Source organism: Hyalella azteca, unplaced genomic scaffold (assembly GCF_000764305.2).
Source record: "Hyalella azteca isolate HAZT.00-mixed unplaced genomic scaffold, Hazt_2.0.2 contig8830, whole genome shotgun sequence".
In the NCBI taxonomy this organism is placed as follows: domain Eukaryota; kingdom Metazoa; phylum Arthropoda; class Malacostraca; order Amphipoda; family Hyalellidae; genus Hyalella; species Hyalella azteca.
The window spans coordinates 80,633-92,536 of record NW_025938914.1 but is presented as its reverse complement, the minus strand read 5'-3'; the positions used below and the strand labels follow the sequence as shown (position 1 = coordinate 92,536).

At 36.6% G+C, this 11,904-nt stretch overlaps 1 protein-coding gene across 3 annotated transcripts; it reads right to left on the bottom strand.

Moving 5' to 3' along the window:
• Positions 1-1,923: 1,923 nt before the first annotated feature.
• Positions 1,924-9,553, bottom strand: LOC108666303. 3 transcript variants are annotated; one of them, XM_018153146.2, is made up of 8 exons: positions 9,338-9,553; positions 7,579-7,741; positions 6,426-6,498; positions 5,952-6,316; positions 5,488-5,657; positions 4,811-4,923; positions 4,312-4,442; positions 1,924-2,963 (listed from the first exon to the last, which is right to left on the bottom strand). In XM_018153146.2, the coding sequence occupies exons 1-8, from the start codon at positions 9,384-9,386 to the stop codon at positions 2,732-2,734; spliced, it is 1,296 nt and encodes a 431-aa protein (XP_018008635.1). In that variant the 5' UTR covers positions 9,387-9,553; the 3' UTR covers positions 1,924-2,731. The 3 variants fall into 3 exon arrangements, with proteins under 3 accessions (XP_018008635.1, XP_018008636.1, XP_018008637.1); XM_018153147.2 differs by lacking the exon at positions 9,338-9,553 and adding an exon at positions 7,859-8,087; XM_018153148.2 differs by having other exon boundaries at positions 2,779-2,963; positions 4,762-4,923.
• Positions 9,554-11,904: the final 2,351 nt, after the last annotated feature.

Genomic DNA, 11,904 nt, shown 5'->3' with positions numbered 1-11,904 from the left:
TCGAAGCGAGAAGAAATGTTGTCGGGTGGATAAGTTACAGCGCAGTTTTATTAGTTTAACAGCCCCTGCTGTTGGTTCTTGTTTCAAATACTAGTAACCCTTCAGGGACCTTGTATAGACCATGAGTATACTTGTATACTTCAATGAGATCCCAATGCAGACATCGATAACTGAGGCTTGGAAGCTTCATAATCTTTAATCTTTCTTCATAGGACTTGCCCTTCAAGCCAGGAATTATCCTTGTTGCACGTCTTTGAACCCTCTCTATTAAATTTTTGTCCTTTTCAAATTTTGGTGACCACACGAGGTTCCCAAACTCTAGATTCGGGCGCACAACAGCGTGAAATCTGACCGGCGCACACATCTGCAGACTGATACGGTCAGATTATGCAATTACGCACGTCACTGTTGGCGTGATTCCGGAAGTTATATTTGACCGAAAACAGCAATCGGGACCCACACCGAACTAACAAGTGCAACGCAGCCCCCCATTTGAAATGAGTATTTAGTGGCTACCAGACAATAAGAAGCCATTACTTAGTGCTTAGTCAGCCGTTAATTGCTCTAATCTGTTCAAAAATTGACTACACGTCAGGTTTTTTCCTAACTCCAACACAGATGCAAAAGCTTGAAAGAGTTTAGTACCTGTTACATGCAGCACAAGCCATATGCTGGACACGAACAAAATTGCTAGAATGGCATTCTTGGTGCCTCCAAATTCAATGATCAACGAATATCTCCCAAACTAATGAACGCAGTTCTATGAAGCTTTGTACCAGCAGAACAGATTTGAACGAAATTTTGAATATACATTCCTAACTACTAAACAGTGATGTTTTTCTTGTGAAAATTTCGATGTTTTACTCGTGCAAACGAGTTTTATTCGTGAAAACGAGAAATGTTTTACTCGTGAAAACTTTTCGATTTTGCCTTCGCTAGCAAGTTTTTTCAATTTCACTGTAATTTGTAATTAATTCAGTTAAATGAATGAACTTACATAATGAAGACAGAGCATCTGGCGATAATACAGGAGAATCAGCAATTCAAAAATTGCTGATTCAAAGCTTTCAAATTTCAAAAATTCAAAGCTGTCACAACGTTACAGATTCTTTTACTTCTGTTAAAGTTAAAGATGAGTATCAGTATTTTTAAGGGTGGCGACTTTAACTGCAGTGATGAATCGTGTGTCATTAAATGGACTCCTCTCCCGTTTTAAATCTTCTTCATTTCCGATAAGCCGCTAATGTTGACAGATTTAGCATACATGTTGTTAATTAACACCAATTTATGTTTAAAGGTTCAGTAAACTCAGGAGTTTCTGGAGAATTGCAGCATCTTTTAATTTTTCCGAAAAAGCATTACAGTTTTAATATCAGTTCTAATATATAATACAGTTTTATTTTTAATATAAAATACAGTTTTATTTTTAATATACAATATTATAATATGAATTTTCAATTCATAAAAAATTCATATCTTTTTCATTTTTTGACTTACTTCACTCATACTTATATGATATTTTTCTAAATTTTTTTCTCTTTTCAGTGGTGTAATTTTCATTACGATCAAAGGAAAAATTTTTTTTTGTGCACATACCTACAAACAGTCCAAACTTAGTACTCACGACTCACCGGAAAAGAATCCATAAGAACTATTTCTTCACGGTGATAAATGGTTGGATCAAAAAGTCTTCAGTGGCTATTGGTTATCAAACAATCAAGCTACACCGGCTTTTAGCCAAAATTTGGCATCAGCAACAAATACAATAATTACAGCAACCGCAAAGAAGTGATTCATACATAATCAGCTGATTCGCAGACACCTGTTCCAGAGTCCGGATAAGTTTGGGACACCTAAATTAAAACCCGGAAATTGCGGAAAATAATATTAAACATGAATCAATGTTTTTTATTCGAATTATTCAATAAATATAAGAATATATTGAATTATTCATTTCAATATAAGTTTCTACTACCAAATTTGCCTACGTATTAAAAACGCAAGGTTGTGCACGAGCTTGAAAAGGTTTAATCGAGATAATTGCTCGAGTGAAACAATTTAAGAATATGTAACTACACGTAATAGATGATCAAAGAGTTTTTGTTCGAGGTAAATGAAAAAAAATGTCCTTACGGCAAAATAACGTTAGAGGCTCATATCAGAGGTCGTTTCACCGAACTGCCGGACAGAAGTGCTAAAATGAGACAGCAATGTACAGTGTTCCGAATCAAAGGCTCTGAAACAATGCTGCGGACTGCGTGGTATCTGTTTGGGAGTTCTGAGTAGCTAAAGCACGTGTCTAAGGCACGTGAAGGAAAGTACCACGAGTGCACGGTCTTCAATTAAAAAATTATTTCTTAGCAAGTCAGCAAAATTTCGCAGATAAGGTGATTAACTTTCGCATAAAAATGCCATTCAACCAAAGCAAATAGAGAATGCAAAATCTAAACAAACTTTCAATTCATGTAATTTTTCATAAATAGAAATTTCATAAGGTACCAAAATTTTAACACTCAGTTGCAGCCCCTTCCTAAATTATTGTATAAGACTTCCATGATTTGGCAATGAAAGATAAAAGTAGAGCAATTTTAAGGCATTTGGTCAACGTAATTTTTTTGTTTTTTATTTTTGAAGTGAAGTAATTTTTTTTATTTTGAATACCATATTGATAAAACTCGTACTTAAAAATTTCTTGAAGACTCTTAGCATTGAAAATGGGAAGCGAAGTTTTTTAGGTGCGAGCAGAAGTACAGAACTTGATATCAGCCTTGAGTTTGTTATACTCGTCGAGCAGGGCGAGATAGGACGGGTCCAGATGCGTGTATGGCTCCAGGTCATGCTGCAGTTTAGCGAGCTCCTGAGACGCGATGCGACTGCGGTCCTGCAGACGTAGTGACATGCCACGCAGACCTGCCATGACTGATGGCGTGTATGTTCGGCACAAGATCTGCAGCTCTACACATCTTTGGGGGGGGAAATATTCTGTTAAAACAAACGTAGGTACGTTATGTACGGTATCTGCAGCTATACACATTTGGGTGGGAAATACAGTTAAAACAAATGTGCCATATACACGGCATGTTCAGCTATACACATTTGCGTGGGAAATACAGTTAAAACAAATGTGCCATATTTATGATTGTATCTGAAATTGTTAGGCGAAAATAGCCTGCATGCCGAATTTCAGATCTCTAGAGCAATCAGAAGTGGGCTAATTTTCGTTGTCAATTTTAACAACAAACAAACAAACGCGAAGCTAAGCTAAGAAAAACGTTTTAACAAACGTACGTAATGCATTGCATGTTCAGCTATACACATTTACGTGGTGGCACAATACAGTTAAACCGAATGTGCCATATACACGGCATGTTCAGCTATACACATTTGGGCGGGAAATACAGTTAAAACAAATGTGCCATATACACGGCATCTGCAGCTATACACATTGGGGTGATGGCAACACACAGTTTAAAAGAATGTACCATATACACATCTGCAGCTATACACATTCTCGTGGTGGGAAAATACAGTTAAAACGAATGTGCCATTTGCACGGCATCTGCAGCTACTCACAAGTGTGCAGTGAGGAAGTACATATATTGGTAAAAAGAATGTTCTGTTCAAAATCAACTGCTGTTAAAATTCGTGTCGAAAAAAATAACTTTCTTTAAATAAGCATCCGCATGAGCTGTTAACATCTTCGTAATATAGAAGGCTGAACACAAACAGTATTATACAACTAAACGCTTTCGCATCCAACCGGCCTACAAGCGATAATACCATAAGTCCAGTATAACGAGTTAAATAGGGTCTTGCATGCTGGTATGCAATTCAAATTCAAGTGCATGAACAAAAAAACTAGTTCATATAATAACGACGTTTGAAGGAACATCAAATTGGAAGTTCAAGTCATAAATTCAATGAAAATTCGAATGCAAATTAAGTGATTAAATAGTTTATACTGACTTTGCATGAAAATGTCTCGTAAATATGTCTCTGCAAATGTTTAAGGTAAGTCAGAATATAAAATACAATAAAATCCTACAATAAGAGAATAACAATTCAAAGTCACAATGGAATTTAACTAATAATGAATCCAATATACAAGCAGTCAAACCAAAGTGTGCTGACGTTGTGCAATAAGTGAGTCACTTGAGCTCGTCTGATGTAAAGATGATCAAGAGCCCGACCTGAGTCAACAACAACAAAAAATTCAATTTTCAAAAACATAAAATTCAACAACAATTCGAAATTTCAATTTCTATACAACAGAAAAATTCTCATAATCATACACAAAAGAAGCTTTGTGACCTGAGTTTGTGGTGCTGAGTGTGCAGAGCAGTGCAGAGATGCAGCAGGTTGTGATATGGCAGCTGAGAGAGTCGTCTCTTCTTCACCAAGTCGCTCAGTAACGTCCCATACTCGACCAACTGTCCGTCCACCTGTTATGATATGCGAGAAGAGAGCTTGTCAATTTGTGAGTCAAGACAATGATTTGATTAACGAGAATTCGAGCTTTGAAGGTTTATTTGAATTTGTTACTTTTGGTGTAATTTAAAGGAGGATCAAAGTTGCAAGTTAATTATCAAGTATAAAATAGGTTTTTTAACATCGAGTTACATTCATGGACAAGCTGATAAAAAGTTCGGAGTCTTTTTCTACGTTACAAAATAAGGAAGAGACATGCTGACACCGACGACAGAGGGCAGCGATTGTCCGGCCAATTTGCGTTCACCAATGCAGGAGGAGTGCATGCAGTACCTGCAGCAGGAGGACGTGTGTGATGATGCAGGAGGAGTGCATGCAGTACCTGCAGCAGGAGGACGTGTGTGATGATGCAGGAGGAGTGCAGGAGGCGGGCGCTGCTGCAGCACTGGTCGCTGAGGCTCAGCAGGCGCGGCACGGCCGTCTCCTCACCAGCAGCTGCTCACCACACCAGGCGCGTGTTATACCGCTTAGAAATACATTAGTTAAGGGCGCTAATTTAATGACACAAAAAGTTCAAACTGAAGAGCAAATTGAAGTTTATTCATGCATTAAAGTCACAACAAACATGAAATTGATTTCATGAATAAATGAATCAAAGGAATAAAAGACAGAAATATATCAGATTCTCAATTTTAGTAGGTATACTAATTTGTCAGCTGATAGTAGAAAAAAGCTTATCAATGTGCAATTATTGAAGATTTGAAATTGAATGAAGTTCATAGATATAAAAAGTTGCTCTGAACTGATTTCTTCTTTAAAACATCTTTAATTGAATCATGACCAAAGAGAACAATGTGATAAAAATCTTGTTAGTCTCTTGCTTTCTGTAGAGTAAGTAACTTTAGCTGTACGAGCTAAAAAAAGTACTACCAACAGTAGATACACGACATTACAGAAGGTATATAAATATATAGGTACATTAACACGTCTCAATGAATATGACTTCAATTACAGTGTAGAATAAGAATGTGACTTAAGTTTGTAGCCGCGGACACTCACAGTCGTCAGGCAGGAGGATACAGGATCGGATTTTTTGCCAGGCAGTCACGATGCGGTCGCTGGTGTGTTGTGCCAGCAAAGAAGAAATTCTGCTGCCAGCACAGAGTCTGGCTGCTTTTTCCGTCAGTGTTTTAGGACTGCACAGCTTATAAGTCACTGGGTCCCGAACCCTGTAGAGGGAAAATGATAATGCAGGCAATTGAAATGTGAGCACATATGAAATCAGCTATTTAAAGTTAAGTCTAACTGCTACCATAAATAAGATAGTGTTTAATTGATTTTGGCATTTAATTGATCTTAGATGGGAAGGCTATTATTATAAAAATCAAATTCGATCCATCAGATCCATTATTCAATAAACAATAGGCAAAAACAGAAAAATTTGGTATCAAGGCATTCTGAAAACAAAAACAATAATTGAAAATTAATCATATCTCACAATGATTATCAATATCGAAGCTTACTTTTCAGGTTTGTACTTGAGAGCATTGGCAACTTCAGAACAAGGTTTGTTATCACAGCAAGAACAGATATTATCAGAGGAGCTGTGTGTAGAATTATCAGCAAGCCGACCCATATTAGAACTCTTGCTGCAGTTCATTAAAGAGCTCAGTCCTGCATAAGAGTTGTGGCTGCTACTCTCAGAAGAGATGTGAGAATGAGTGCTGCTGTTGAATGTTTTACTGATGGCCATGGCTGTGAGAGGTGGAGTGTCGTCTGTGTTGCTGTTGTGATCAGAATTTGTGGTTGCCTCCTGGGACTTGAATGGAAGCTTCAATGAGCCTGTAAGCTCCGCTAGAGCATACAAGTCTTCTATCGGTTGCAAAACCTGGAAATAGAACACATTTCACTAATATAGAAATTTAATTTAGACAATAGATTATAAAATTATAGGTATAACATTTTTGGCCTGGTTTGAAATTAGAAAGTAAGCTCACATTTGGAGCATTTGTTGACCGTATGGCAGATAACATGTAGTGGGACAGAGCAGCTTGTTCCATGTATGCCAACCTGAAGCAAAAAAAAAAAAAAAAAAAAACTCACAGAACGAAAAACATACATATATATATATATATATACAAAAAATTGAAATTCATTCAAGTGAGAAGCTAAAAAAAGAGCATGTTAGAAATTTTGCATAGAGAGGTGGTTAAATAAATGAAAAAGAAGCAATTTTGATAATTACTAATATCAAAGCTTTCTTGATCTCAGCTAAAAATTAAGCTTTACATGTAACCTACAATATAGTGGGTATTGAATGAAATTAAACCATCTAATTTCATACAATTTATACTTTATAGTTAATTATAATATCCTACATCAGTTCAGATACTCATCTATGAAGCCGAGAGCATAAATAACCAAAAAGATCAAAGCTTGGAAACAAACCAGGTATCATCTGGCAAAGATCTATGGACTACTTAATTTGGTTCAGATTATGAAGTGAGAGAATACTTACATGAGAATACTTAACTCCACATGGAAAGACAACTGTTGGCTCCCTTTAGAGTCATTCAGTAACATTATAAAGAATATATAGTCTCTTGCATGGAACATCTCAATTATTGTTCCATAAAGTTATACCGTAATATTCTTATATGCTCTCATTATACAAAGATATTTTAATATGCACAAGTTTTTGTGACACCAGGATCCTTGTGTCTGTTCAATGAGGCAACATTGTCAACCCATTTAAGTTGCACTTGAACAGGATTAGATTAATGGCATCATTTTTACATTTTTTATATGGGTTTATATTATTAGAATCCTTTTATAGACACTTTCATTGTACCCTAATGGATTTATACTCACAAATATAATTAAAAACTCATTTCCAAGATGATAAATATTTCAGAGAGCACCTTAGCCACTTAATGAAAATTTGAGAATAATTAGTGCAAATTAATCTAGTTTAGAGTTTAGAAACAAAAGTTTTTAATAAAATATGATATAAAATTCAGATGAATAAAGGTTTAATTTAGATTTTTTGATACAGGATAATAGCTTGAGGAATGAAAATATTCCAAAAATTAATTTAAATCAACAATTTCTTCATGAGTTCATTAAGTTAACAAATAAATCATTGCAAACCTTGCATGTTTTAGAGCAGCGGTGGCATTGTTCAAATGTTGTTGGGTGGATGAGCGCACAGCAGTTGGCGTGAGGTGCTCAGTGAGGCTCTCCAGCAGTTGACCAAGCTGGGGGTTGTTGGTCACAGTCTCTACACTGATGTGTATTGGCAGGCTTTGGCTCACTGAAAAATATATGCACATTGAAAAAGGACAGAAGTTACAGAGTATTCCAGGGGGCAGGAAGAGGCCGGTAGGATGTATACATTGATGATACAGAGAGGTGAGCCAACAGAACTTACTGGAGTGAGCATGGATGGTTTCAGCAGACGTGGGAAACTTTGGCAAGCAGCATATAATTTAGTTGCCACTTGCCGGTAAATATTACTTAAATCTATATTATTTATACTTCTTATGCCCAAGTACCTTTTAGGTCTCAGTTAAAATTATACTGCAAACAAAATTCTAGTTAAATCTGCTACCTTTCCTGCATAGTACATTAACCTGAAAGTCTATTATATACAAAAAAAAGATTGAGATAAGGTTAGGTAGGTAATTTTCTTTACATTCAAATTCCTTGAAATTTTTCAAGCAATTCAAGTAAATGAACTGATATAAACTTGTATTTGACCTAGAAAGTAGAAGGGCTTCAAAATTCAATTTGAAACAGTAAACTGATTGTATTTAATAATTTTAATTTTGGTTCAACTTTGAACATGAAAGGAAAGAGGGTAAACACGCCATATTCTGACACTGTGGGTAATTCTGACACCCCTCAACTTTTTCCTTTATATTAAGCTTGGTCTTAGTTCCACGCATGCATAGATGGTTGAAATAGTGACGTCATCCTATTGCGTGCCAAATTTCCGCAAAACACTAGGTCTAGCAGGAAAATGTTAAGATCCGCAGAGTGAAAGTCCAAGTCAACTAGTGAGAACATCGAAACAAGTATGAAAGTTGATAGTTGACCTTGCTTCACTAAATAGTGATAAACTGTTTGTGTAGAAAGAATATTGTGGTTTGAGACTTTTAAATAAGTCTGTGAATATATTAGAAATCCCCTAAGTACGCTTGTATTTGCTGATTTTAAGTGGTAAATACTTTAATAGATGATTGATTTAAAAAACAGTTTTAGATACATAAAAACTAATTCTGACATGGTGTCAGAATTACGACAAACAGCCATGACTGGCACAACACAGGGTATTGTATTCCGACACAGCTCACACAGGATGTCGAAATTACAACACAGGGTGTCAGAATTACGAATTTGAAGAGCTGTCAGAATTCATCTCACAATATGCTGCATTTAGTCACACAGTGTCAGAATTTAGCGATTTTGTAGATTTGAATTCTAAAGGCTTTTAAATAAATATGGCAACAGTTTGTGATGTTTCATCATTGCTGGCACATAGTGTGGTGTTTTGAGAGTGACGTAATCCAATCAGAACTCGAGTTGCGCATACAGTGATCTATTTATAGCCATTTATTTCTTGCTAGGCCCTTTAGGTGTCAGAGTAGGGTAAACGCACCATTTTCCGACATTGTGGGTAATTCTGACACTTCTCAACTTTTTCTTTTATATTAAGCTTTGTCTTAGTTCTATGCATGCGTAGATGGTTGAAATAGTGATGTCATAACCGTATGTACCTATTGTTACTGTTGACTTAGCATGATAACTACAATAAAGATGTGACTTTGAAATATCTGTTGAATAGGTTTTAATGTCAATTTCATAAAATAGGCCTACTCATTTTTCTGATGGATTTGAATGAACTTACATAATGAAGACAAAGCATCTGGCGATAAAACAGGAGAATCAGCCCGCATGGCTAAATATGATATACAAACTAGTAATAAATAAGGCTGATTTATTCTATAAATACCGACTACATGATTGACTGGTCTATGTATTCCATTTCCAGTTGATTTCGTCTAGGTACAGCCTCTTTCTTTCTTTCTTTTATTTATTCTTATAGGAGCACTGGAAACTAGTCCATAAAGCCCCTTGCCTAAACTGGGTTTAATTAGTACCTAACTGTTTTAACAGCTCTGAAAACGAAAACCTGAAACAGAGAGAAAACACACACACGGAAAAAAGAAAAAACAAATAATAATATTAATAAATAACTGAATAAAATAAAATTATACAAAAATTAAACGTAGACAAATAATAAGGATAAAGCAGTGAATGAAATAAAGATTAGAGTAAATAACAAGAACAATGAAAATTAAAAAGAAAAATATGTAAAGAAATAAAAAATAATGATAATTTTATTGATAAAATAAAATAAATAAAAAATAAATAAAAATTAAGAATTAAAAAGTATAATAATAAAATAAAATAAATAAAAAGAAAAAATAAAATTTGAAATAAGAGAAAAAAAAATTAAAAAAAACATGCTAGAACAAAAGAACAATACAATATAAAATGTAATAATATAACAGCATGGACAACAAACCCGATTAAGTGCACATGACATGGCGACATGCACTGCACTCCACGGGCGCTCCAAGGCTCCGCTGCAGAACACAGCCCGGCCGCGGAACACGACCAAGCCGAGGAACGCCGCAGAGCCGAGGGACAAGTCAGAGCCGTAGAGCATATCTTATATCTATATGCACAAACATCTATATCTATACAGCATATCATGTCTCTATATATACACATGGACCTCTTCAGGGCTCAGAGAGGCGGCCCAACAACTTTGGATGCTACCACTACCGGCACTACGGTCAGTTATCAGGTAAGTATTCTTTTCAACAATTCTAGTTCAAATCTAGTATTAGTTGTCACAGTCACACCCATGCCCTACAGCCCTAACTTGCGCCACACATGAGAATGATGAGATCATTATGCTAACTGAAGGTCTAGCCTGGGTGGGGGAAGCCTGGAGCTTCTTTGGACTTGACAGCGAAAGGAACACCGAACAAAGATGAACTTTGATTGCAAAACAAATAAATTAAACACAATCTCCTGTAGGTGGGGTTATGACCGAGGCTAGGGAAGGCTTGGTAAAGTGGGATAAGAATAGCACTCCTCACAAAGGCAGTCCCTACTTACATAAACTAGTCATTCCTAAATCCATTAAAACTGCATAGAGTGCTCTTCTTTCCATTATCAAAACACTCAGTTGAGTGTGGGAAGGAATTTAAATTTAGATTGTTAGTTCCCACAAGTGTTAGGTGAATTTATTCTACTAAGGGTTAGAATACCTAGTGACTAGGCCAGTAACAAATTTATCATCAAACTGATCAAAGTACCTCTACCTGAAGCATATTGGTAGAAGTTAAAAAGGAGGCAACTGCATCAACAATTGCATCCTGGGTGACATCAGAAAAGGGACCTCCTCCGGCCTCCCAGCAGATTCTTTAAATTGACTGGAACATGAAGTGCAGTTAATGCAGTAGTAACTAGTAAGATTTGTACGAGCAGAGGCATGAATTGGACAATTCAGCAGCAGGTGATGAATGGCTTCTGGAGACCCACAAGGACATAAGGGCTGTCAACCATGTTGAAACGAGCTAGGTGGGCTTTCACTCCAGCATGACCAGTGCGCAGTCTGGCCAGGGCCGTCTCCACGGCTCGATTTTTGTTGTGGGCCCATGACCAATTGCCCACTTCCCGGTACTGACTAAAACCCGGACCCGGACCGGTCCGCCGGACCCGGACCAAGTGACTAAAACCCGGACCCGGACCGGTCCGCTGGACCAGGTTCACAGATATTAAAGGCTGCAAATCATCTGAAACGTCGAGAAAAACTTTTAATTTTACATACAAAATTTTCATATTTACTTACAAAAATTTCGTCGCACCACCACCATATGAGGGTCACAGAAAAGTACAATTTACGATCGAACTAATCGATAGAGAATGTTCTGAAACGTCTAGAGAACATAAAACTTTCTTGACGAATTTTTGAACATATACTTGGAAAAATTTCATGTCAGGTCCGGGTAGCCCCGGACCAAGTGCCCCGGACCCATGTATTCGGGTCGCAAAAATTTATTTATCGATCGAACTAGTCGAACACATTACAACTATACGATCTTAATTTCCTTATTTTCTTCACTTCATTTCTACATTATATTCTACCAGGGAGAAAATCATCCTGACACTCATCTAGGGCTACTGAATAGACGGAAGGCACTCAGCGCTAACTCTTATATTTTCAGGCTTTGCTGCTGTACTTGCACTGTTGTTTCAGTTCTTTATGCTATACGCATTGTTCCCATCAATAAGTGACAATAACACAACACACAAGAAATTTAACATAGCATTTGCCGTCCTCGGAACATACCAAATGTTGAGGCTTTGCACGAAACATAGCTTATTGAGCTTTGCACC

Coding starts and splice junctions, on each gene's coding strand:
- LOC108666303 (XM_018153146.2), bottom strand. CDS start 9,386: ATGCGGGCTGATTCTCCTGTTTTATCGCCAGATGCTTTGTCTTCATTA. Junction 6,499..7,578: donor GCTGCTCTAAAACATGCAAG/GTTTGCAATGAT, acceptor TTTTTGCTTCAG/GTTGGCATACATGGAACAAG. Junction 4,924..5,487: donor TATCCTCCTGCCTGACGACT/GTGAGTGTCCGC, acceptor TGTGGTGAGCAG/CTGCTGGTGAGGAGACGGCC.